The sequence below is a fragment of the Caenorhabditis briggsae genome (assembly GCF_000004555.2).
Source record: "Caenorhabditis briggsae complete genome, chrV, whole genome shotgun sequence".
Classification (NCBI taxonomy): domain Eukaryota; kingdom Metazoa; phylum Nematoda; class Chromadorea; order Rhabditida; family Rhabditidae; genus Caenorhabditis; species Caenorhabditis briggsae.
The window spans coordinates 10,121,964-10,146,394 of record NC_013488.2 but is presented as its reverse complement, the minus strand read 5'-3'; the positions used below and the strand labels follow the sequence as shown (position 1 = coordinate 10,146,394).

Below are 24,431 nucleotides of genomic sequence, written 5' to 3'. Positions count from 1 at the left end.
TCTGACGGCGAACGGATGAAATGAGCATGATTTTTCAACTATTATTCTATGGAATTTTGGGAACTTGTCTCGTTTTAGCTCAGGTTGATGTGAATCAAGCATTGAATAAGAATAAGCTGGATGTCGGAACGATATCTGCTTCTGGTCTCAGTGATGCTGAACTTGAGCAGGTAAGTTTTTTACAAGATCCCATTCAAGATTAGCACAAAGATTTCAGACATTCCCTCGAACGAATATTCATCGAATGAGGAATGCTCTCAAATCTCTTCGTCAAAATTGGTCCAACAAGTTACAAGCAATGCCAGCAAGGAATTACCAATCTGCAGGTATCAATCAGGAATCAGAAATCCCGGAACAAGTAAGTTTTCTATATAGAAAATCATCGATTACTATTTTTCTAGCAAACACCACTTCGTGAGAAACCTCGTGATAGGATCAAAGTGGAAGGAGATACTCTTCATCAAGTCAATAAGAAGGCTGGATTGAACGATATTTTGTATCAAGGGGACATGGTGCTTACCGAGTAAGTTTTGCAGTCTTTGCTCATTTTCATAAGATATTTTAGTGATCAAATTTCTACTATTCTGGAGTCCCAACAAGATTCCACAGAAGCAACTCCAGCGAGAGCAAGAAGACAAGCATATCGGTACCGAAATTTGAACATAAGATTTTAAAATCAGTTTTTTAGTGATCGATATTACCCATCAACTACATGGGGAACTTCAGTCTATTACTATTATGATAGAACGGCAAGTGAGTGTTTTTTTAATGTCCCCATTTAGCCCCGATACTAGTACATACTTAAAACGACAAAAGACTAAACAATGTTCAGCGTCAAAAATTGTGAAGGCGTTCGAACAGGCAGTTGCGTTCTGGCAAAATGTCACTTGCATCAATATCATTCAGAGCAGCACAGGTAGAGCTCATTAAAAAATAAAACTTTGAAATTCAAATTTAAAGCTGTCAATCGGATCCGTGTGTTCAAAGGACAAGGATGCTACTCATATGTTGGCAGAATCAGTGGAGTTCAAGATTTGTCACTGGGTACTGGATGTGAAGAGGTATCAAATTCATTTGAAACTAAAAATATCACCAGTCTTCCAGTTTGGAACTGCTGCCCATGAACTTGGCCATGCTCTAGGATTCTTCCACACACAATCCAGATACGATAGGGACAATTTCATCTCTATCAATTATGCAAATATTGATGTGAGTTACAATAGATTTATCATAGACTCATGTTTCCAAAACTTCAGCAATCCTACGTGGAACAATTCGATAAAAGACGTCATCTACAAACTATAACTATGGAATGCCATACGATTATGGATCAATAATGCAATACGGTGCAACAAGTGCATCTTCGAATGACAGACCGACGATGGTGGCAAGAGATGCTGAATATCAAGATACGATGGGATCAGATTTTGTGGGATTTTATGATATTTCTATGATGAATGAGCATTATAAATGCAAAGGTACCTTATAGAAAGTTATTTGGGAGCTTATATAATATGTCGAATTCAGAACTTTGTTCTGCTGGAACATCGGCTCAATGTACAAATGGCGGTTTTCCAAGCCCACGAAACTGTGCTATTTGTATTTGTCCATCTGGATACGGAGGCAATTTTTGTGATCAACGAGTGAGCCAGATTTTTTTTCTTGTCCTAATTTTCTTCCATTTAGCCACCTGGGTGTGGAGATAACTTGAATGCCACAGCAGCTTGGCAATCTTTCACTAATACAATTGGAGATGGTCTGCCAACACTTCGGGATAACCACACAATGTGCAATTATTGGGTCAGAGCTCCAGACAATCAGTCGGTTGAGATTCGGATCAGTGGCTTGACTACGGTCACAATCGATGGATGCATCTTTGGAGGAATCGAAATAAAATCCCACAAAGACCAAAAGTTGACAGGATACAGGTATGGCATCAGATATTAAGACTTTTTACACAGATAATTTACCAGATACTGTTCATCGGCAGATCAAAACACTGTCCGCCGATCCACCGGATCTCTAGTGCCCATAATCCTTTTCAATCGGTACGCGAGCACCAAAGCCGTACTCGAGTACCGGGCTGTCACTCCATCATCTGAATCCACAGTTACAACAGCAACAACGTTTGCCCCTATCGTCAGCAGTTGTCAGGATTTGCATCCCAAGTAAGTTCAAAAGGTTACAAACAAATTCAGTAAGTTTATTTTTTCAGCTGCGACCTTTATAGATATTTCGGTCTTTGTCAAAGTAAAATGATTAGGAAACAATGCCAATTAGCTTGTCGAAATTGTGAAAATCATTCTGTATCGTCCTTCGGCACAAATTTTGGCCCAAACAATGTCTCTAACAATAACTACTTTAATAGCCAAAATAACTTTAATAACTGGTATATGAACCGAAATAATAACTACTACCCATACAACTCTAACCCATTCCCATGGTACTTCTAATCAATACTTCCAGTTGTGCCGCCTACGCATGGAATGGTTTTTGTGTTAATCGATTCTACTCACTACAAGCAAGACATTACTACTGTGCATATACGTGTGGATTGTGCTGGATGAATAATAACTACTAATTCTTAACATAAACCTGTTATCATGATTGTATCCACGGGTATGTACTACCTTTCATTGTATATTGCAAATAAAACTTTTTATCGTTTCATCGAGATGCTTCATTTGGGTCTAATAGAATAGATGTCTAGTGCACTTTATGACACACCGGATCCATTAGTTTGTCTCGAATTCAAATGTGCAGAATAATTCATTGAGAGAGGAGATCCAATGCGTGCACATTTCCGTTCACTCACGAATTCTCGTCTTGTTTCTTCTTCTTCTTCTTCTTTAAAACTCGGTGTGTGCTCATAGCAACCCTCCTTACCCCCCATTTTTTCATTTTCTTTCCTCCCTTTCCTTTCCGTTTCTCTATTTTATTAGAAAAGGAATATGACTGCAAAGGACCAAGATTCTCTCAAAGAATATACAAGAGCTCAAGTGGAGCAGCACTGTACTCATGATGATTTGTGGATTATTTTCAGAGGAAAAGTGAGTATTTTGGAAAAACGATCGATAATTTTTAAATCTCAACATTTGGCTGAATTTGATAACTTTCATCATTCCGCTTTAAGACGGATGTCGGTTAGATTTTAGCCGGATGGTGCCTAAAAACGGCTGTCTAGCGGGCCAGTGTCAGATTTTGGTCGGAAGTTGAAATTTGAAATTCTACTAGGTTGGATTCTTGTCATAAGTTTATTGGAGCTTGGTCGGTTTTAGTGGAGGTCTTATCTGAAATATGGCCAACCTCCGACCAGAAGTTGTCGCGGACGCCCGAGATGTTCAATTTTCATTGAATTAAAAATTATAATTCTGAAAAACTTTTATTTTCCACTTTCTCACTTTCAGGTATACAACATGACTCCGTATTTCAACCAACACCCGGGCGGATTAGCTATTCTTCGTTATGCAGGAAAGGTAAGCAAGATGTGCATCTCACAACAACAAAAAGCCAACCAACAACAACTAAATAATTGAACAGAATTTCAGGACACATCAACTGTTCTCCCATACGTAGCTTCTCATGGAATCGCCTGGAAAGTCGTGGAGAAGAAACTTCAGGAGCATCTGATTGGAAAACTCAAGAAAACATAAACACCTCGACCACTGATATAATATTCGAAATGTTTGAACGTTCAAATTTTCAAATCATAAATCTTTACGAGTTGAAAATCGTTTTTAAAGGTGCATGTGATCACATACACAATTGATTTTGACTCTGCAATAAATCACTGAGAAAACGAGACGATGTGTAAAGAGAAAAGTGTTATCTCACTTAGAGTGCAACGGCTGAGGCAATCTATAGGAACACCAAAAAGTTGTTTTTTGGGTCCCCAATTTCTGAATTTGATATTTTTCTCCGAATTACTTCCGAATCATTCCAAAACTTCCCATTTTTATTGTCCATTTTTTTCATTGTAATGGGGAAAAAGTCAGCTGAACGAAGAAAATTTTCTTGAAACGAAAAAACACGAAAAATGAAACAAAATATTTAAATAGAGCAGTAAAAAGTGTAATCAGAAACAATGAAACGATGAGAAACAACAGCTGCGGATGGATCATTTAGAGATTTCTCTCCCCTTTCTTCTCACATGTAGGCATTGAAAATCTAATAATTTTTGGACTAATTAAGTAGGCGTGCTCCGTTATATTCAAAAGAAGACAGGATTTTTTTGATTCATGCTTAAAAAATTGGAAAAAATCCTTTAAAATTTGAGTTGCAACTACACTGACCTAATAGTAAAACCCCAAAAGAAGAATGTTACAATTCACAGAAAAAAACGGGTCCTTAAATTTTCAATTGCATTCGACAATCATAGCGTTTGGGTCATTTTCCAACACCAAAGGCCATTTTTATATGAAGTCGAATCCAGTGAAACTATAATTTTTAGATAGTAATATTTCACTTGTATCGCTAATTCGACAAATAATCTCTATATTTTATCAATTAACCTGAACAATAGCTAATAGTACAACAAACTTTAGCCAGACAAAGTTCGAGAAATTTGATAAAGATCTCATCTTTCGACCTAGGTCCGTATTTAATTTTTTGACCCCTGAACTCGCAACCACCAATCGACCAATCGACACCAATTGTTTGATTGGACGTGATTAGTGACTTTGACACCTCTCTGTGCATCTCTTATTTCTCTTTTCGCCGCCTGAGTTAAATTCTTCAGATATATGGCATCTTCAGATTTCTCTTCTCGTTATCACCCGATCAGCAACAACTAAAGAAGAAGAAGAATATCAGTCGTTTTTGCACTCACCCATCCGTCATTCATCCATCAATCTTTTGCGTTTTCCACTGCTCACCTCTTCGTGCTTCTCGATCATTATCCTTTTCTTATCCTCAAAACGAAACAGGTCGAAATGTGTCAAGTGATTCCGGAATTCTTTGTTCCTCTACTCCCAAAAACCCCGTAGCGGCCATTCAGTATTCCCCATTTCAATTCTTCTCACCACAGAAAGAAACCTTCCATCTTTTCGTTCCTCAAAAAAGCCTATCCTTTTGCGGTGTGAGCCTCTTCTCTTCTTTGTTCCTGTTTCCTCTAGAGATCCCATGTAAATTATGACCCGAAAAGTGCAGGGTCACTTTTCACTCTTGCACCGCCCATTTCTCACTTTTTGGGAGGCAAGAAGCTTTCAGTGGTGACGTGATTTACGATGGTAAAATCACGTCATTACTCTTCTGAAGGCTTATATCGATAAGGACCTTCAGAAGATAGAAAGGATCAACAAGATAAGTTACTAAAAAAGAAAGAGAAGATTACAATCCCAGTAGACTGTATAATGTCATATCTAGAAGAAAAAGAACCTGAAAACAACGAGAACTGAATCCTAATCAGGATAAGAAAACATTGTCTTTAAAATAAGAAGGAGACAAGCTTTGTCTATCAAAAAACACTGCAGAAACTCAATCCTCAAAGTTTATCACCTGTTTCTTCTGAATTGTTCACTATTCACTTATACACAAACTGATTCTCGCTGCTGGCAGAAAGTTCTAGAGTTCAGAATATTACATTCAGGACTTTTAGATATTACTTTTTTGCAAGTAATATCACTCCCCATCCCACTCTTCTATCCTCAACTTATTGTTCTCAAAGATTCTGGAAGAAAATGTTGTAAATAAAGCTCATGTTTGTTTCATGAGACTTACTTTTTACCCTTCATTCTCTTATCCAAACCGCCCATCATCCCCATCCTCCTCCTCATCCTCATTTTTCTTTTTTCACTCCTTCATCGAACAACATTCAAGTGAAGAACAAGGACAAATCTGGGTAAAAAAGAATTCTGGCGACTTCTCATAATGGCTCCTCAAACTTTTTTGCCCCCCTGAGTTTTCTGTTGTGCTCGACGAGCATCAAGAGATCTGAGATTCGAGAGCAGGAAGAAGGGGAGGTCCGCTCCCTTTTTCCGACAAATCTACTTGATTGCTTCCAGTTTTTTTGACGACTACTTTTTTTGGTAAACTTGCACCAAACCTTTGACCTTTATACCTAATATAATCAAGACTAGGATAAAATGGGATGTATTTCTATAGGGACTTCAGCCTCCATTCGTTATTTTTATTTTTTCTATTCGCTTCCCAGAATAAGAAAAAAAAACTGAGAATAAGGAAAGAATAAAAGTGGGTAAAATGAATGATGAGTTATTGGATTCAATCAAAATATGAATCGTCGAATCGTAAAATTCAGCTATTCCAGGAGTGCGTTTTCGAGATTTCAGAGAATATATTTTGTTTTTTCATCGTTCATCTTTCCCATTTATTTATATAACAGCTTATAGAAAAACAAAAAAAATAGAAGACCAAAAAAATATTGGGTAATGTCTGGAAATGATTCATTTCTGGCTATGAGTGTTCAAGAGTGAATCTGTCGAGCATATTTTATTTTTCTCATGTTTTTATTTTTCTTGCAATACTGACTCCTGACTCCCTTTACGGTTCACTTCATATTTCTCAATTTTCATATAGCCTGTTCATTTTTTTCCCGTTTCTTCCGTCTCATCTGGAGAGATCGAATTCTGAAGATCACTGATGTTTTCTTCATGTTCTTCTCATTTTTCGCATCTTCTTCCTTAATTGAGAACTGCTCACCGAACTAGGTCATTTGTACTTAATTGTGTTAGAAAACATAAAAGTAGTCAGATGATCAGAAGAAAAAAGAAGAGGTAGGTCGAAGGTTTTCCCTTTTTTCATATTCCTGATGAGTTGAAGAACGAAGAGAAGACGGAGAGAACAAAGCTGAAAATGGAAATAAAACGTTTTTCCGTTTTTTTTCTTTCTGGCTGGAACAAGGAACACATTCCAAATTGTTCCAAAAAACTTCCCACGCCTTCTGGAAAGAATGCGCACAGAAACAAAAAAAAACTTTTTTTCTGCAAAAAGTCCAAAAAGTGATCGTGGCTCAATGTCCAGTAACCCAAGATTGAACCAATCTCTGAGACCTTGTCCCAATTTCCTAAATTCTGCTTCCTTTTTTGTCTTCCATTCAGTTAGGTCAACTAAATTACCTCTGTCTCTTCTTGTTCTATATCCATTCGAGAATGGCTTTTTCTTTTAAACCCGAATTTCATCTATTTTTTGCTCATTCTGTGGGTTTCTTTTTGTTTTTAGAGGAAGAAATACGATTTCTACTATTAGTGTCATTTGCAGTAGTACACACCCTCGCAGGGAAGATGTTTCAAACACTTTCATGTCATTTTCATCACAAGATTCTAGATTCGCAATTAAGAGTTTGAAATCTTTCGAATTCTAGAGAAAAACGGACGTCGTCGGTGACCATCAACATCCTGTTTATTTTTGAGCCATCTCGGAAAAAACATAGTACTAAGGAATGCATACGTTTTACTCATGGTCTCTTCATCTCAAATTTCGTGTTTCCCAATTAGGTCCCCAAATGTCTTGACATCCTGTTCTATAATTTATTGGATCGGTGAGCGTCTGTGTCTAATTTCAGAAGAGGGACCAATTTGATCTAAATTCGAGAATAAAAAACTAGAGCGCATTTAATTCAGAAAATTCACAGTGTTTTTTCAGTTTTTTGGGATGTCGAAAATCCCGAAATTTAAATTTGCGAAATTTTAGAATATTCCGATTTTCAAATTTTCGAAACATTGACAAACAGATTTAAAAAACGCAAAAAAGTAAAAATAACTCCGCTCAAGGTCCAAAGAAACTTTTCTCGTGCGCCTATGGCATATCGCAGTCCAAAAAGCTAATTCCAGAAAAAATATTCAGAAGTTTCCGGATCTTAATTTGATTCCGAAAAAAATCTTCGTAAATTTCCGACCGGAATTTCATTCCAAAAATTTTCCAAATTATTAAGGTTTGGAATTTCATTCCGAAAATGTTCAGAATTTTCGGGATTCCGTTCCGAACAACCCTGTTCTAAATGTTGTTTCTATTTCTGTTTGAAGAGTTATGATTTGATTATTTTAGACTTTTTCAAGTATCTCTGAAACTTCCTCGTGTACATTCTTTGGTCATTTTTGCCACTTCCTTTTTTCAAACTTTTCTGTGCAAATGATCGCCCTTTGAATTCTAATCAGCCCTCCTTGTAAGTATCTTTTCGTTTGTTATTTAACCTATATTCCTACTAGAAAAGTAACAAAATCTTCCTCCTTTTTTTTCCTTTCTTCAGTCATTTTCAGACCGAGAGTCATCAGACCCGGAGCCCCCGAAAACGATGATGACGTTGGTGGCGGTCTGATTCTTCTTTTTTTTCACTCTATTCCTATTTTGTGTTTTCCTCTGAAAAAATAGCTTCCAACAAAACAATGAGAGATTCAGTGACATCCAGGAATATCTCGAGTCAAATTAATTTAGTGGAAGCTCCCGGAAGTGATTCGTGAAATTTTTAACTCAAAAAAAAAGCATTGAGTGGCTTCTTCTTCTATTGTCTGGGTGGCAAAGAATGGAACATAAAAGAATGTCATCTATCATTTTTCTACTCTGTTCCCCTTTTCCTTTTCTCCTTCTTTTTAATTGGTCCCACAACGTTCAGAAGGCGTTCCGAAGAACACAAAACACGTGTTTTCTGGAGTCGTAGTACCAGAAGAAAAGCCACAATTTTCAAAAGGTGTTGCACCTTTCGTTTTCTCCTCTTGTCTTCTTTTTCGGATAAAGGAAAAGAAAGATGTTCTTTTTCTTCGTCGTTTCTTTTTTCACGTCATCCGGCTTCCGGTTTTCTCAATATCAGACTAACGAACCCAACAGTTGTAAAAGTGACAAGTAGGAGTATTTTAAACTTTTCCTCGTGGTTTAAGTTGTTTTCTTTGAAATATGGAAAATAAGGGTCCTAAAAGTCCCTAACACTTTAGAGATAAAATAATTATAGTCATTTTTGCAAAGTGCCTCTTCAAAGTTGTTTGAACTTTCAATAAGTTGCTTTTTAATTACTTCTCTATTTATAGTAATTTTTGTCTTGCTGCATATATTTCGGAAATTAAAGTTTCACCAAGATGTTTGTTTAATGGACGACACAACCGAGAGAGTACTCTTTCAATTTAAAAAACTTCACAACTTTTCAACTTTTCACAGACCAACTCAGCAAAAAAGGCTCTTGTTTCAATTCCAAATGTGCCAAGAAGTTTGTAGTCATCACGTATGTAGGTCAACAGATTTCCTAATTCTTTGCAAACTGTGTTTGCTGAAATTCCAGTTTTTAAACCTCTCGAGGATTTTATCTTGTGGGGAGTATTGAAGAACCAACACATCAGAATGCATACGGTAAAACCCGTAATAGAAGGGTCCCGTCAAGTTTGAGGTCAATTATATCGGTTCTTTTAAGAGCTATTTAGCATGTCTCAACTGACATAAAATTCGTGATTTTATGATAAACTATTTATCAGTTGTCAACTTTTTTATTTCTTATTCAGTAAGGGGGCCTTCTAATACAGGTTTTACGGTACCTGAACTCAAAAATAATCTCCGGAACATCTCCTTTTACCTTCCTATTCATCACTTGCTCCTTTTGACATCATCCAATCCTTGGAAAACTGGAAGCGTTCTTTCTTCTTCCATGATAAGTCTTTTTTTGACTTTGCATAAATCATAATAGATTAAACCAAGAAAGAAGCTCCACCCCTTCTTTCCTTCTTTACTCTATTATTCTTTTTTACCTTCTTCTTCTTCCAACCAAACTCCTCTTTCCACTTCTACAGTAATCTCAAAACCTCAAAGATCTTCTTCCCAACTTCCTCTTCTTCTTCATCTTTGAAATTTTCTTTCGTTTATTGTTCAGGCTCATTTTTTGGGTGTTAGTTAACTCGAATTCTGTGAATATTTTACTTGTTTTCGTCCGTCTGCCAAAACGTCGCCAAATGGGAGGACCTCACATTGTGATCTGTTGCCTTTCTCGTTCCAGGGAAAGCTACCGTAGGGCGGCTCTCAAAATATTTTCTTTCTAGGTCATAGCGCCTGACGTGCAAATCTAAAATTGCCGTGTATTTCGTTTCTCAGTCGTTTTCGAAAATTCTGCATGAAAGGGAGGAGGGAGGTAGAAATAAAAAACCAAGGGAAAATTATATGGTTCCATTTTGTTTTGACTCTGCGTTGGTGGATTTGAAGAAGAAGGGTATGATGTCAGAAACGTCTTCTTCCCAATATCTAGATCTTCTTGTTTCGAATCTCTATCTAAATAGTTTTTGATCACTCAAAGTTTAATATCAAAAAGAGAGATTTCATTGGGCTATGTCAGGCGGTTTTCTGTGAGAGGTGTCAGAGCCAAAAGGTGCGACTTTCGATAATTGATGAGTTTTCTTGACCTCTTCTTCTTTACCCATTTTTCAATGATTTCATCTCATCAAAAGCAAAGAAAAAATAGCGAGAATTGGCGTTTTGCGGTGTGTGCTTCCATAGATTTCATTTCATGGGTTCTCATTCTTCCATCGTCTTCTTCGGAATTCTTAATTAAATTTTTAAGAATCCTTTTTCCTTTTATTTTCTGAAAAATATATATTCCCCTGTCAGAAAGAGTCTTCCGAAGATTCACGGATACCGTAGTTCATTGTGTGTTTTGGAATGCATCTCAATAAAAATTCAGTCAGTCAGCGCTAGCCATTCAAAGATTACTCATTTTCTTGTTGGCTGGAACCTGGAACACCAACCAACATTAAGACGATTTTCAATTCTTCATTGGTTTTCACAAATTGGCTGTCTGATGTTTGATCCATGACGTCTACTTCTTCTTTATCTATTCAGAGCTCCTCCTTTTTTCTCGTAAATCAGTTCTTCTATGTAGTATCCCAAAGTGACCCTAAACATGTTTCTTAACATTTTTCAATTTCTCAATCAATCTCAACTGCTATCTCGAAAAAATCTTCAAGTTTCTGAGTCTTTATCCCAACTTTTTTTCCTCCCGTTTTTCAATGTTTCACTAATGGTGTGCCAGTCACTCTTTGAGATTTCCATCCGATTTGGCAACATTTTGTTCTCGTGATTGACGAATCCACTTCAAAAAAGTCCGTATAAAATGTGGCACCTCTTCTCAATTTTGTTTTTTGTTCTCTTCTTTATTTTGCTGGAACTCTTTTCACAGAATTCTTTATTATTCAGGTAATCGAATTCTATGAGTTCTTCGTAATGGACGGTGGAAATCTGACAGCGGAAGAATTGCTTTCATCGAATGGATCCAGCACGGTAAGAGCAACAATAGGGATGTGGGGCGGAGAAGAATTTCGTTGAAAAAAAAGTAGAATTTTAGAATCGTGGTTTTTAGGAATCGGAAATTGTGTTTCGAAGGTGTTCAGAGAGCAGTAAAACTAATAACTGATGGTGAAGTAGATAACAGATCGTAGGAAACAACACATGTTAGTAGGATCCAAAACCCTACAGGACAACTAAAATTCGTATTTGAAATTTCTCCCTTGTTGAAAATATCAATTACCGTAAAACCTGTAATAGAAGGACTTCCTAACTTATAACTTTGATCTCAATTATTTTGGTTCCTGTAGGAGATAAGAAAAAGTGGTCAGCGGATATTCTGTTTATCATAATATTTCAAATATTTTGTTAGTTAAAACATTTTTGATATATTTGATGGGAACCGAGATAAATGAGCTGAAACTTGGCAGTGTGGGGTCCCTTCTTTTACAGATTTTACGGTATTAATTTTCTGATTACCATGATTGCAATCAGAGATACGGAATGTAGGATACTTGGCTGGGCCAGGCCGGCCTTTCCCGGAATTTTCGGGCTTTCATTTATTTTTTTTCCTGTCTTTTCAAAAGAAAATTCGGAGTCGATAGAAAAACATAAACAAAATTTATGTCAAATAATGAGCTCGACAAGAACGGAGTGCCATAAAAAAATAATCCCAAAAAGGTGAAAATGTTTTGGCAATTTCTAGATTTTTCCATTAAAGGTGGGGGGACATGAAAAAAATAATGTTCTCGAAATTCCGTTCAAAGATGCCCCTCGAGGAGTTGAACTTGTGCGGGCGATGATTGAGGGTGCGGCGCCGCTACCGACTGAGCCACGCGGGCAAAGAGAAAGCGTACGCCCGTTTGCATACATAAAGGCGAGGACGACAGCTGTACGCAGAGTGACATTAAGCGTTATACACCGTGACGGTAGAATGCATACTCTAGCTACAAAAAAACTACGAAAAATCTCCTGCCCCCCCCCCCTTTAATGGACAGGCCAGCGGGCCAGGTTTTTTTGAGTAGGAACATAGTTCAAATACTTTCTGTTTCATCTCACAGCAACAACATATTTCCAGGCTGCTCCAATTCCATATTCAATGCCGTGTTGGGCGCCAGACGATTACCTAATCACAGAACGGTTTTGGATATGTGTTGTAGCAGGAATCACCGTCTCTATAATTTCAATTATATTCAACACATTCATATTTTTTGTATTTGTTACCAACAAACAACACAGGTGGGTGAAACTCAATCAACCGTTATTATCTGTTCATGCAACGATTTTCAGACGTTCTCCAAATCTGTATCTTCTGTTACTTTCCCTGTTTGACGTATTTATCGCATTTGCTTATATCGCTGTGATGTCAGTTCGGATTCTGATCAACTTCACATCCAGTGTGTTTCTCAAATCCATCTGGGTTCGATATATGATTCCGATGCTAACTGTCTCTCACATCGGAATCACTTCTTCGACGTTCCTCATCTGCTTCGCTTCCATCGAACGGTACTGCATTACAGTCAACAATTTCCTGGTACCCTACCTGCAAAAACATCGTCCGATTCTTACATTCATCGCAATCATGTGTGGTATTGTGAGCAAAGGAACCTTCGTGAAGGAAGTTGATGTAAGTCTTAAAACATTAAAAACAGAGAATAACTTAATAATTTTCAGATTCAACTCAATCCAGACTGTTACGGAGAGCTGAACTATTGGAATGTTGTACCTTCAAGTCTCCTCGACGAGTTTCCGCTCTTCAACCAATACTGGCGCTTCTATTTTCGTAACATCTTCACTATTCTGGCACCTTTCTTCATTCTACTTCTAGTCAACTGTCTTCTTCTATTCCAACTTCGAGAACACGTATTGAAGAGCAAGGGTGCAGATCACGACAAGCAGAATGTCAAAGAGAAGAAAGCCCGTATCCGTGCAACTACGAAATCAGTGGTTATCATCGTTTGCACCTATCTGATGTCCAATTTGCTTTCCGTTATTATCACAATCTGGGAATATATTGATAGTGCTTCCATCTTCAGCGAGTGAGTTTAAACGGAATTCATTTAAAGCATTCATCACACGGATTTCAGAGATTGGATAGCATTTTACGTTCTCTCTGTTGATGTTATTTCCCTTCTGACAATAGTGGCTTCATCTGCAAGACTTCCGATTTATGCATATTTCCAACCGCTTTTGAGAAAAGAGATGGGACAATGTTTGGGTATGATGTGCTAAAATTGATTTCTGAATCTAATCATTTATGTTTCAGGTGACTGGTGTTGCTGCATTCCAGAGGACAACAAGAAATTGTCTCTACTCGACGAACTCCAGATTCCAAAGACACAACTGATTTCCACTCCAGATGGTGAATCTCCAAGCATCAGCTCAAAAATTGAATTCGTTTAACTTAATGACTCTTCTTCTTATTTTTTACAGCTCGTATTTTGAATAATCATAAGCAATAATGATAAGACTTTGTCAAGTCAACCCACCCTCAACGGGTCTTTTGTTTTTTCTTCAATTCTCTTTTTTCCCATTCTTTTTCATGCAAATAAATTTTGTATCAACATAAAAATATCGTCTTTATGTGAAAATCAGAAGAAGAAGGAAAATAACCAGTAACAATGAGAAAGAAGAGGTAAAACAAAAAAAGGTCAAGAACAGATGATTTATTCTTCCATCATCCATTATCCAAAGACGTTCTCTCTTTGGATTCCATCGATTTTAGACCTGCAGAGATTTTGAATGAAAATATGTTGAAATACAATAATAACTAACCATCTTGCAGTATGGATGCCAGATCTATCTTTTTGGATTCCTCCACTTTTTCCTCGATCGTCGTTATCATTGGAAGCAAATCCCTTTCCACTCTTTGAGATAGTATTGGAGATTTATGTATCATCACTGTCTTGTTAGCAGGTTCAGCTGGATACTGAAACTGTTAATTCTTAAAAGATGATCATGAAACAAACTTTCTAACCTTGGTGATATATCCTGGATCCCAGATGTAGATGTAATAAACGCTCAATGAGATAGCTGGAAGAGATACAGAAAGAATATATCCTAGCACTGTGATGATTCGGATCCATCTGACATTGGAGTTTTCGAACAGTGCTGAATGTGTAAAAACTCACTTGACACCACTTTTTTGAGTGAATTTTGCTCGTTTGTCAGATGAATAGATTGGTTGTTTGGAACGGCCACGCATTCGCGCCGAGTAAGAAAGATGGTTGGCTTGGGACATCTGGAAATGAAATGGTTCGAAATGTGATATGGAAAATAAGGAATTGTATAAGACTGTTAGCTATTCATAAGCAATCACATAAGTTAAAATTGTTTCAATACACTCTTATTGTTTAAAACACTGACAGTTGTAGCTGATCAAGGCTATGCCACGGCCGACCCATCATATTGATTAGAGTACTTCTGGGGTAGTTAGGACACGGCGGCTACCGGACTTGGTAGTTTCTGGGTCGGTGAGCGTATTTTCGAGAGATCGGACTGATTGACTCACGGCAACCTACCCACGGTCAGATTCACGGCCGGCAGCGGTCACGAACTTCACAGCCTTGAATCTGATCAGCAATGGTCGAAGGCAAAACTAACTTCGGGAACTAAACTTATGAGATTCAAGACACACTTTTCTTTTTAATTCTTAATGAGAATTTTGAGGTGGACGCTAAATAGTTGAAAAACGACATATATGATTAAAAATGAACAAAAATTAGAAAACTTCCAGCTGTCCTAAACTTCCGACTATTTCACAAGAAGTTTTTTTAGAGAACGGATGAGAAGCCAAACAAGCGGTTACTACTAGCAATCTTTCCTAATAATAATAATAAGAGTGTGATCATACTTATTCGTCAAACCTACTCTACAGATGCTTCTGTTCAAACTTGTAATAGTAAGTTAGAAAATCTAACCGTCAAAATCGAAATAGCTGTCTGAACGGGAAAAGGTGGCAAAGATCAACGTAAGATAGGAAAAATGCACAAAAGGGATGAGTAGTATGAGTATGGAGAGCCCCCTCTACTCTTGTGTGAAGGGCTTCTTCTCCATCCTCTTCTTTTCCTTTTTTTTCTTTCATCTTCCTCCCCAACCCCTTCTTTTCCATCCTCTTCCGCCCTTGTTCTTCTTTTTTTCCACCCTTTTCTGAATCGATTCTCACGCCTTTCTCCGCCACTTTCTCTCGCTCTTCTTTTTCTACGAGAATAAAAATTTGATTCGAATGGCTGACGGCTCGAAGTGAGATAGAGAATGGAGAAACTAAGGAAAAACGAGAAGCGTCTGGCAGATGGACGAAGAGCACGAAGATGACAAAGAGCAGATGAAAGTTTTTCTTTTTGAAAAAATAAATAGAAGATGTAGAATACAGATAAAGAGCTTGATCAGGGTGGAGTTTTAGTTCAGTGAGCACTCAAAAACTATTCAGAGAGGAACCAAAAAAGAGAGAACGAATCGGTCTAATCTTGAAAAAAATGAAGTCTTCTTCAAGATTGAATTTCCTGAAGAAACATTTTTATCGGAAGAAAACTAGTGACACATAATCAAACATCATTGTGTGTTGTCTTCTAATGGTACGCGACTAGAGTAAAACTGTGAAATAAAAATAAAAGCTTGGTTCTTAAGCGAGCTCATGACAAACGGGAACTGAATTGGAATGAAGCTTAAAATGGTGGATTCTTAAACGCACATACTGTAAAACCTGTATTAGAAGGTCCCCTTTCATAGAAGGACCCTTCTAATAGAAGGGCTTTCCGAATAAGGCTCCAAAAATAGGAAGATAATTCTTCACAATTGTGTTTCCTGAAATTCAATATTCCCATACGTTTTCATGAAAAATATTCCGAAATTTCACAAATGTCACAAAAATGTTTTCAAACTCAAAACTGTCTTGCTCAAAAACTTGCTCAATTTTGATGAAATTGAAAAGTTCTCGTGAATTTTGAACAGGAATTCACCGAATTTTCCGATGAACAATTTGGGAAATAATGGCTGGAAAAATAGAAGGATCTCTTTAATTGAAGGGTCCTTGTAATATAAGGGATCTCCGGAGGTACTTGGCACAATACAAAGACCGGTCTTTCTAATACAGGTTTACGGTAAGTGGAAAAGTTGAGTTCACAACTTTTTCTAATTGGTGAGCGTCTCTGGAAATTGAAGATTAATTGCGGCTATTATTCTTTCCAAACAGCTCTCTCAAATCAGTTGGTTTATGTTAGCTGTTAGTAATGCTTCTATAACTTACACTCAACACAGTTTCAGTATTTAAAAAAAATCAAATTTTCTTCTATTTCACGAATAGAGCAACAAAAAAAAACTAAAGTGAAGATGTGTAATCGTTCAGCAACTAAATGTCCATGTCGCAGGAGGAAAACAGATGCCCTCCAGCCAGCACCAGCTCATAAAATCTGAGACCCCTACCACCACCAGCTAGATGCTCTTCTCTTTCCACTTCCATTTTTCTCAAATGATGAATGTAACTTGATAGTAGTCACACTTCTTCCACTCTTTTTCGAAGAAAAGAAACAAAATACTTACTCTTCTTTCTTCTGCAGTTTTTTTGCTGATTTTCTCCATGAGATCCTCTATGGATAACCATTCGCCACCACTGCTTGCCATGGTTTATCTGGAAAAAGGAAACAGAAACATAAAGTATTACAAAAAAATGGAAGAGAAAATGTCAGAAGTCAAAGAATGCCTTCTCTACCAGAATCATGTCACTGGAGGCGGGAAAATTGGAATCCAATTTGTATTGGGAGAAGGAAAAAGATAGAAGGAAGAAGATTTGGTTTTGATGTGAATGGGACAAATGGACCACACTAAACTGAAGCAAAAATAGTTTGTATTAGAAGGCTGCAACGCAGAAAAACACTTGAAGGTCCCAGTCAACAACGGCAAATAACGAAAAAACGTAGATAAAGAAAACAAACAAGAATGATTAGTTGATCCCTTGGTGAAACTAAATCATGTGAAATTTGAACGTTTTCGAAGTTTAAAAAAAACAATGGATTACATCATTGATTACGTTTGGAAAAGTGCCATGTGATGACAACAAGCTATTGCAGAAGGCACTTTGAGAGAAGATGATAGATGTAATATGCCAGAGGGCATCTTGAATAAATTTAGAAAACGTTCAATATCTTAGTACACATTAAACGCATTTCCAATTCTCATAAAGTCTTAAGAAACATGCTCAGTATTGTTTCTACATAGAGGATTGGATTAAACTTCCATATTTTAATTTTCTCGAACCCAAAATTTCTATCTTTATTTGTTATCAAAAATTCTTGTTCTGTATTATTTACAGTCAGCATTCAGTCCGTGAAAAGCATCTTCTCATTATTGTAATCATTATTATTTGCACAGGAAAAGTGGGACTGGTGGATAACGTCATCCGTTATAACGGTTAGTTGGCGGCTGAAGAGGAGCAGGATTATATTTTTATTCATGTAACGCAATAAATTAAAATATGTTTTTGTAAATCTTACTGTAGATTTGGATATTCTGGATGAAAAACCCTATAAATTGTTTTGCTCAATCATTTATTGAGCTACCAGCCATCTGTTTGCCGCGTCTCCAGCACTTCAAACAGCTACGATATGCAAGTTAGAGATAGGAAACTGGAAAAAAGTATTTATCAGGTTTATCAGGAAGAAATAATTTTAAGATACCAATGAATCGGAGAAATCTTCCCAAGGGAACAATAAGCGAACTCGTTTCTGATTGTAAGAAGCTTCTTATGGGTTTGCAGTTCGATGTCTTAATTAACAATTATTTTTCACTCAATTATGTTTTTTTATTGTTGTATGAGAGTGTTTTTTTGAGAATCCTTACGAGGAGATGGTTCGAAATTGAAGCATTATCTTACTATTGTATTGAATGAAATAAGATTTTTGTTTTAATGTGTGTCAAGAGTACCTTTTGAATTTTGAATAAAATATTTTTTATCTTGTTTCTAGATAGACTTCTTCCAGGGTCAGAAAAATCGATCGAAGGTCGTTCTTATCAGTCACACTCAGTTGGCAATCAGTAATCGGAGAGCACTGCTCTCTCATTTTTTCCAGTTCAACCAACAACTTTCGTTTTAATTAAATCAGGAACAATGAAGTTTTTCGTTGCTTTGATTCTTGGAGTTCTCCTTCTTTCCACTTCTATTTCTGCCCAAACTCCAATTTCGTGTGCATTCTGCTTGTCTGGAATTGCTCAAATCAATCAACAAATCGTTTCTTCTCCTGATATGCAGGTAGTATCATTCTAACAAACAGCTATATAAAAATTTGAATATTCAGGCTCAAATGGGAATCCAAGCATCCCAGGGCTGTGATCAGATTCCAGTGAAAAAAACTCGTCAGACTTGTCGTGGAAGCTTGAACACAAACTTTAGCATTTTCTATGCGGTATTTCAAAAAGTTTGCGTTTGGTTCTTTAATTCTGAAATTTCAGAACTTCACTGAGCAAGCCAACAACTCTCCAACTCAAATGTGCATCAATATGGGAATGTGCTAGAATCACAATCAATTCAAAATTTATCTTCAAAAATAAACAAAAATTATTAGTTTCAAGAAAGCGATGTCACGTCAAGATACTTTACAAATTACGACCCGTATCCATGTTACGATCGAGTTTTGTCATTTTCTTACTTTTACAATTGAAATTGGATTACTATCTTCCGAAAAGCCCCCCAAAGTTATTTCCGATTCCACCAAGATCAAATCCAGTAAACTGTTGAAGAATCTGCCCAGCTGCCTTCGCAGTAGCCTCTTTTCCTGGCTTCCCACCTTGTCCAGCTGCTTGTGCGCCCATTATTCCTTGCTGAATCAATCCGAACAGTCCTAGATCCTGTCCATCTTGACCTCCAGCTCCGCCTGCTGCTGGTGGAGGTGCACCTGCATTTGGATTGGGTGCAAAGTTTCCAAGAGGTCCCTGGCCAGTTGGACCTAATCCACTTCCAGTGAACATTCCAATGGCTCCGAGAGCTCCCTGACCAGCTTGGCTATTGCCACCAAATGATTTGAAAGCATCCACAAATGGAGATGGCGGTGGAGGAGGTGGGGGAGATGGAGGTGGTTGTGGCCGACGAGTTGTGTGTGGACGTGGTCGGAATGGAGCGAGAGTTGGTGGAGGTGTTGCTGAAATTCAGATTGTTTAATTAGGAATACTTCAACCGTAAACACTGTAATAGAACACCAGCCCCAATTTTTGCTTTTGAGCAAATTTATCTCGCTTCCTGTGAAAGATATCAAAAAGTAATCAACTGTCAAAATATTGGTGATAATATGATAAACTTTTTATCAGTTGACCACTCTTCAAAACCTTTCACAGGAAATGATATATGGGCTCAAAGTTGACTGTTTGACGATCTTTCAGAGTGTTTACGGCGGATATAAGTTACAACGTAACAACACTGTATTCCGAAGTAAAGAGACAAATATCATCAGAACGTTTTTGTGTGAAGTCTGTCTTGATATGCATTGTCAGGCTTCTCTTGAAGCTGTGTAACTTACGTTTACACATTTCTGCTACCTTTTGACACTGTTGATAATCCTCGAAAAGATTCGCATTCGTCTCGGCAGTTCGACATCCAGGAAACCAAAATTCGTCGCATTGCAACGTCTCCTAAACATGTCCCATACTTTTTGTGTATGCTTTTTCCAAAAAAGTAATGCCAAAACCAGTCCATCTCAACTACTACTACGATGCCAGAATACCCACTTTATTATAGGTGAACATTGGCCGAAAGCCACAAAACCTTCCGTTTGGTACGCCCATTTTGCAAATCGCCAAAGGATCAGTTGGAGATGGAGTGACAGATACAGCTGAAAAAGAAAGGCATATGAGTCATCGAAAACACAAAAGGTGACAGACAACCTCGATGCTTCTTTTGTTCTCGCCGTTTTTTTTTTTCATTTTCAGAGTAGTTTAATGTGGTTTACACTTACAAGTTCTGTTTGTAATTCTCTAATGTTTGGTCGAGAAAGGAAACAAGAAATCATTATTTACCTGAAGGAGACGGTATCATTGGAGAGATGCCATTGGGAATTGAAGGTTGTGGCATGAATGGAGATGGAGTGGGACGGATGGATGGTCCTGGAGCAACACCTCCGTTTGCAGCGGTTATACACTGAAATTGATTAGAATCAATATAAGAAGAAACAGAGATTTTCAGGAACCTCCAACGGAATCGTTCTACATGTATTAGCTGATGAATCTTGAAATTTGGCAGCTGGCCTAGCACATATTTGACGTGGAAAATCACAAGTATGTGGGTCACATTTTGTAGTGGCGATGTTGGTGTAGTCTGTGGATCCTAAGAAGTCTTCGCCTAAAAATACAGTACCTATAGGCAAGTTTAGTTGGGTGAAGTGGTTTAGCATATTGGTACCGTAACCCAAGAGTCCACTTAAATTAGAATGGACCATAGAATGCATAGTTTTTTTCTAGATAAAAAATCTTCCATAAAGCCTTCCAACTGACACAAAATCTATAAATACAGAAAACTCACATTCTTCAAATTCGAACAACTTCTCGAGGAAGGGATCAAGTTCATCTGGCAGCTGACCGAGAACAAAACCAATCAAGATCGAATTAGCGGATAAGAGGAGAAGAAAAAGTTTTGCGCAACGGCCACTAGCCGACGACGATGATAGCGATGGCGTCAAGAAGCGGCAAAGACGCAACACCATTTACACGGCCGATGACGACGTCGAATGATTCAGAATCAAAATTGGAAGCGAGAGGTGGTAGACGTAGATGACGAGTTGAAGAAATAAGTAGATGACGAAGCAGCAGCAGAAGAAGAAGAAGAAGAAGAAACAGATGGAGAAGCTGTGAAAGGTGAAACCATGTGTAATGTTTCAGTAGTTGAAGAGGACGTTGGTGTAGATGACAAAGGATTCTCGTAACATTTATGTAAATTTGAAAACGATTCGTGAAGGGAAAGTATACGGAATAAGGATTGGTCAATTGAAGTATTTGAGAGGAAACAAACGGCCAGGAGGGGGATTTCTCTCTCTCCTCGAATCCAATCCGTGACGATTCGTTCAAACTGGGCAAGTTCTCGCAGTCTCTAAATCTATGCATATATCCCTCAATTTCTCTGTCAGATGAGACACTACTTCACATCGCCATTCCTGATGATCCGGTTTTGAGGAAGAAATGATGAGAGATCGAGGCACGATCGTCTGATTTTCCTCTTCAAAATGTTTTGGTGATGTTGGCAGGAGGAGCGTGCCAAAACAACTTTCGATGTAAGTATTTCAGGGCAAAATGTTTCGTTTTTCAAGATCGCCATGGCATACGCAACCGACTTCTGGAAACCGGAGAAAGAATGGGACATTCGAGATGAACTGGGGCTGAATGTATTCAACGGATTTCAATTGAAGAACGAAATACTTTCTTATCCTGACCATACGGAGTTAAAATGTCTGACTACTTCAGCTGAAAAACTCATTAGATCTCTGCGCAAGAACTGTAAACCTGGAGGCTGATGTTTCAAGTTGTTCAACTTTTCGTAACAATTTTCAGAAAAATTAGATTACTCAATTTATTATTCAATTCATTTTTTAACGATTTCGAACAATTTTCGTTTTGTAATTCATGATTTTTTTTTCGCACAGTTTTTAAGAAGATGTTCATTTCTCTACAATATTCCAACGACTTTCATGTAGCCCCTGTGGTGTAATATACTTTTCATTTTACGATTCATATGAACTGTTTGTTCATCTAAAGTTTGGCGAAATTTGTTTTTTCGCATTTGAATTGCCGCCATCAAGCAAACCTGCACATCTAATGCAGTTCTCTTGCGCGTCTGCGCATCTTTCCGTCAATACATTTCCACCGCGACAATTTCTCGTCGACAGCCACCCGACATCACTGCGCTCTCCTTATATTCTCCGACCATTGATACGCATGTGCTTGGTTGTCTTCTTCATTTTCAGTTATTTTTTCCTCGTTGCGTTCTGAAATTTTCGTCAAATTCTCTTCGTTTCATCCCACGAATCCTTCTAAAATTTTACTCGTTGCAGAAGAACCATGGATCAATTCCAAGCTTTGATTGAGCCAGCTCGCCAATTCTCAAAAGACTCGTACCGTCTAGTCAAGAGATGCACAAAGCCAGACAGAAAGGGTGAGTTTTGGAATGATAAAATGCTAACTATTCATATGTTCTGTTTTTTCCAGAGTACCAGAAGATCGCCATGGCCACTGCTATCGGATTCGCCATTATGGGATTCATCGGATTCTTCGTCAAGCTCATCCACATCCCAATCAACAACATCATCGTCGGAGCTTAAGAATTCATTCTTCGTGAATTATAAAAATATCGGGTTGTTCTTTTCTATGTTTCCGCCGTCCCTCCCCGCCGACGAGGAGCACGGAACGCACTTCTCCCTCTCGTCCAATTTTCATGTAGAGTTTCACATTTTTGTCGTTTCGTTTTAATCATTCGAAATCCTCTATTGTGATTTAATTTATTTGTGTCCCACTTTTAATTAACTCATAAATCTTCAAAAAAAGGTAAAAACTGTTCGACTTACTCGCAAATAGAGGATTTTCCAACTGAACATTTTTGCTCGCATGTTGATGCAAGACAAGACTGGCAAGAAAAAAAAATTGATTGCAGTCTGAATGGTCAAGTTTGTAATAGCGATATCTGGGAAACGGAAATCTGGTAAAGACTACTGCACCAATAAATTAATAAAAGCATTCGAGAAGATACAATTATCTGTATCAGCTGTCGGCATATCACACAGTTTGAAGGAAGAATACGCAAAGATTCACAGTAAAACAGTCATCAGTATTCGAATAAGTTTAAAATCCACGTTTTAGATCTGAACTTCGCAGAACTATTAACAGATGGACCGTACAAGGAGCAGTTCAGAAAAGATATGATACGATGGGGAGAAGATGTCAGGAATAAAATTCCCTCAGTATTTTGCAGGTTTTCGATCAGTTAAACCCAGGATGTATAAATATCAAGTTATTTTCAGAGCTGCTCTTCTTTCTGTAGATGATAGCGACATTGTAATCGTTTCGGATTGCCGACGAATAACAGATCTCGAGTTCTTCGTTAGTAACTATAAAACTCTCACAGTTCGTGTTGAGACTATCGAAGAGCACAGACAGCAACGGGGATTTCGATTCGTGAAGGGTATTGACGATGCGGAGTCAGAATGCGGCCTGGATGACTACAAATTTGATGTTGTTTTAAAAAACATAACAGGAGAAATAATCGATCCTCAGATAAAAAAAATTGTTGCAACAGTAAATTATGAAATCAATAAACTCTAAAACAACGAACAAGTCTATAACAATGTCGATACTGAATTGCTAAATAATAAAAACCTAAACGAAATTGACGATTTTCAATCATGATTGGCTGGGATGTGCACGTTTTTAGTGAGATCGTCGAAGGCCAACTTGTCCAAATACGCATTTCGATCCAGTGAAATCAAAAGAGGTCGTTTTCCAACGAATGCGGTAGCCAAGGGAATCCACACTTTCTTCATCTCAGGAGCAATGGCCGCGTCCACAACATCAGCAGCCGAGAATCGAAGTGCTTGTTTTTGCATCAGGAAATTGTAATGAATGGTCGTATACAACTGAAACTCAATTTTCTAACAGCTCTCTGTGTAGTTGTTCAACCTTTTTATCGTTATTGTAAAAAATATCAATTGGGAAACGCTTTGCCAGAAAATGAAGGAGAAGTGGTGTGAAGGAAAGCAGGACAAGGAAAGTGTTGGCAACTGAAATTTCATAAATTGGAGATAGAACTGCTCAACTCCTCACCGATGGCAAACATCATCATTGTAGGTTTTTCGGCAGCAGCTTCCCACAAATACGAGGATAACACCGGGACCATCACTGCTCCAGCAACAGACGATGACAATGAAAGAATCTAAACAGCTTTCTGAATTCTTCACATTCCTGAGATCTACAACTACACACCTTGGCTCCCTTCACTCCCATTGCAACGACGTCATGAGGAGTTTTTGGCGAACCAGGTGGAAGAGTACCCTGATGAATCAGAATCGAGTGACCCAAGTCATCTTTATTGACTTTTGACAATGGTATTGTTTCAATGCAACCTGAAAACTACTTTATTAGATTTCCTTGGTTTTCATGCAATCCGGATTTTCGTACATTTTTGAGTTGTTCCCAAGTTCCTTGTAATTCGAATGAAATTTGACGCACTGATTCGGACCGGACGCAGCAAGATTCGCGGTAGT

The 24,431-nt window shown here is 37.8% G+C and overlaps 8 protein-coding genes across 8 annotated transcripts; 5 read left to right on the top strand and 3 right to left on the bottom strand.

The window, feature by feature from the left end:
• Positions 1-20: 20 nt before the first annotated feature.
• On the top strand, positions 21-2,453 carry Cbr-nas-31 (the record flags this gene model as incomplete). The annotated part of the gene is made up of 13 exons (XM_045237571.1): positions 21-170; positions 218-358; positions 402-523; positions 566-646; positions 689-753; positions 833-916; positions 961-1,061; positions 1,105-1,209; positions 1,286-1,478; positions 1,528-1,643; positions 1,687-1,928; positions 1,974-2,168; positions 2,216-2,453. The coding sequence occupies 13 exons, from the start codon at positions 21-23 to the stop codon at positions 2,451-2,453; spliced, it is 1,833 nt and encodes a 610-aa protein (XP_045093961.1).
• Positions 2,454-2,951: 498 nt separating this feature from the next.
• On the top strand, positions 2,952-3,653 carry CBG09736 (the record flags this gene model as incomplete). Its single annotated transcript, XM_002637164.1, has 3 exons — positions 2,952-3,050; positions 3,408-3,476; positions 3,549-3,653. The coding sequence occupies 3 exons, from the start codon at positions 2,952-2,954 to the stop codon at positions 3,651-3,653; spliced, it is 273 nt and encodes a 90-aa protein (XP_002637210.1).
• A 7,492-nt stretch (positions 3,654-11,145) lies between these two features.
• On the top strand, positions 11,146-13,608 carry CBG09737 (the record flags this gene model as incomplete). The annotated part of the gene is made up of 6 exons (XM_002637165.1): positions 11,146-11,202; positions 12,284-12,444; positions 12,496-12,832; positions 12,880-13,244; positions 13,293-13,423; positions 13,472-13,608. The coding sequence occupies 6 exons, from the start codon at positions 11,146-11,148 to the stop codon at positions 13,606-13,608; spliced, it is 1,188 nt and encodes a 395-aa protein (XP_002637211.1).
• Positions 13,609-13,882: 274 nt separating this feature from the next.
• CBG09738 lies at positions 13,883-14,446 on the bottom strand (the record flags this gene model as incomplete). Its single annotated transcript, XM_045237570.1, has 4 exons — positions 13,883-13,932; positions 13,981-14,134; positions 14,183-14,225; positions 14,337-14,446. 4 exons carry the CDS (start codon positions 14,444-14,446, stop codon positions 13,883-13,885), a joined length of 357 nt encoding a protein of 118 aa, XP_045093960.1.
• Positions 14,447-18,307: 3,861 nt separating this feature from the next.
• Cbr-spp-16 lies at positions 18,308-18,711 on the top strand (the record flags this gene model as incomplete). The annotated part of the gene is made up of 3 exons (XM_002637167.1): positions 18,308-18,448; positions 18,495-18,602; positions 18,649-18,711. 3 exons carry the CDS (start codon positions 18,308-18,310, stop codon positions 18,709-18,711), a joined length of 312 nt encoding a protein of 103 aa, XP_002637213.1.
• Positions 18,712-18,867: 156 nt separating this feature from the next.
• On the bottom strand, positions 18,868-20,888 carry CBG09740 (the record flags this gene model as incomplete). The annotated part of the gene is made up of 6 exons (XM_002637168.1): positions 18,868-19,334; positions 19,710-19,821; positions 19,918-20,021; positions 20,206-20,326; positions 20,376-20,527; positions 20,708-20,888. The coding sequence occupies 6 exons, from the start codon at positions 20,886-20,888 to the stop codon at positions 18,868-18,870; spliced, it is 1,137 nt and encodes a 378-aa protein (XP_002637214.1).
• Positions 20,889-22,236: 1,348 nt separating this feature from the next.
• CBG27068 lies at positions 22,237-22,496 on the top strand (the record flags this gene model as incomplete). Its single annotated transcript, XM_045237569.1, has 2 exons — positions 22,237-22,330; positions 22,384-22,496. The coding sequence occupies 2 exons, from the start codon at positions 22,237-22,239 to the stop codon at positions 22,494-22,496; spliced, it is 207 nt and encodes a 68-aa protein (XP_045093963.1).
• Positions 22,497-23,567: 1,071 nt separating this feature from the next.
• On the bottom strand, positions 23,568-24,171 carry CBG09743 (the record flags this gene model as incomplete). Its single annotated transcript, XM_002637169.2, has 4 exons — positions 23,568-23,804; positions 23,848-23,948; positions 23,992-24,100; positions 24,151-24,171. 4 exons carry the CDS (start codon positions 24,169-24,171, stop codon positions 23,568-23,570), a joined length of 468 nt encoding a protein of 155 aa, XP_002637215.2.
• Between the last annotated feature and the right edge of the window lie 260 nt (positions 24,172-24,431).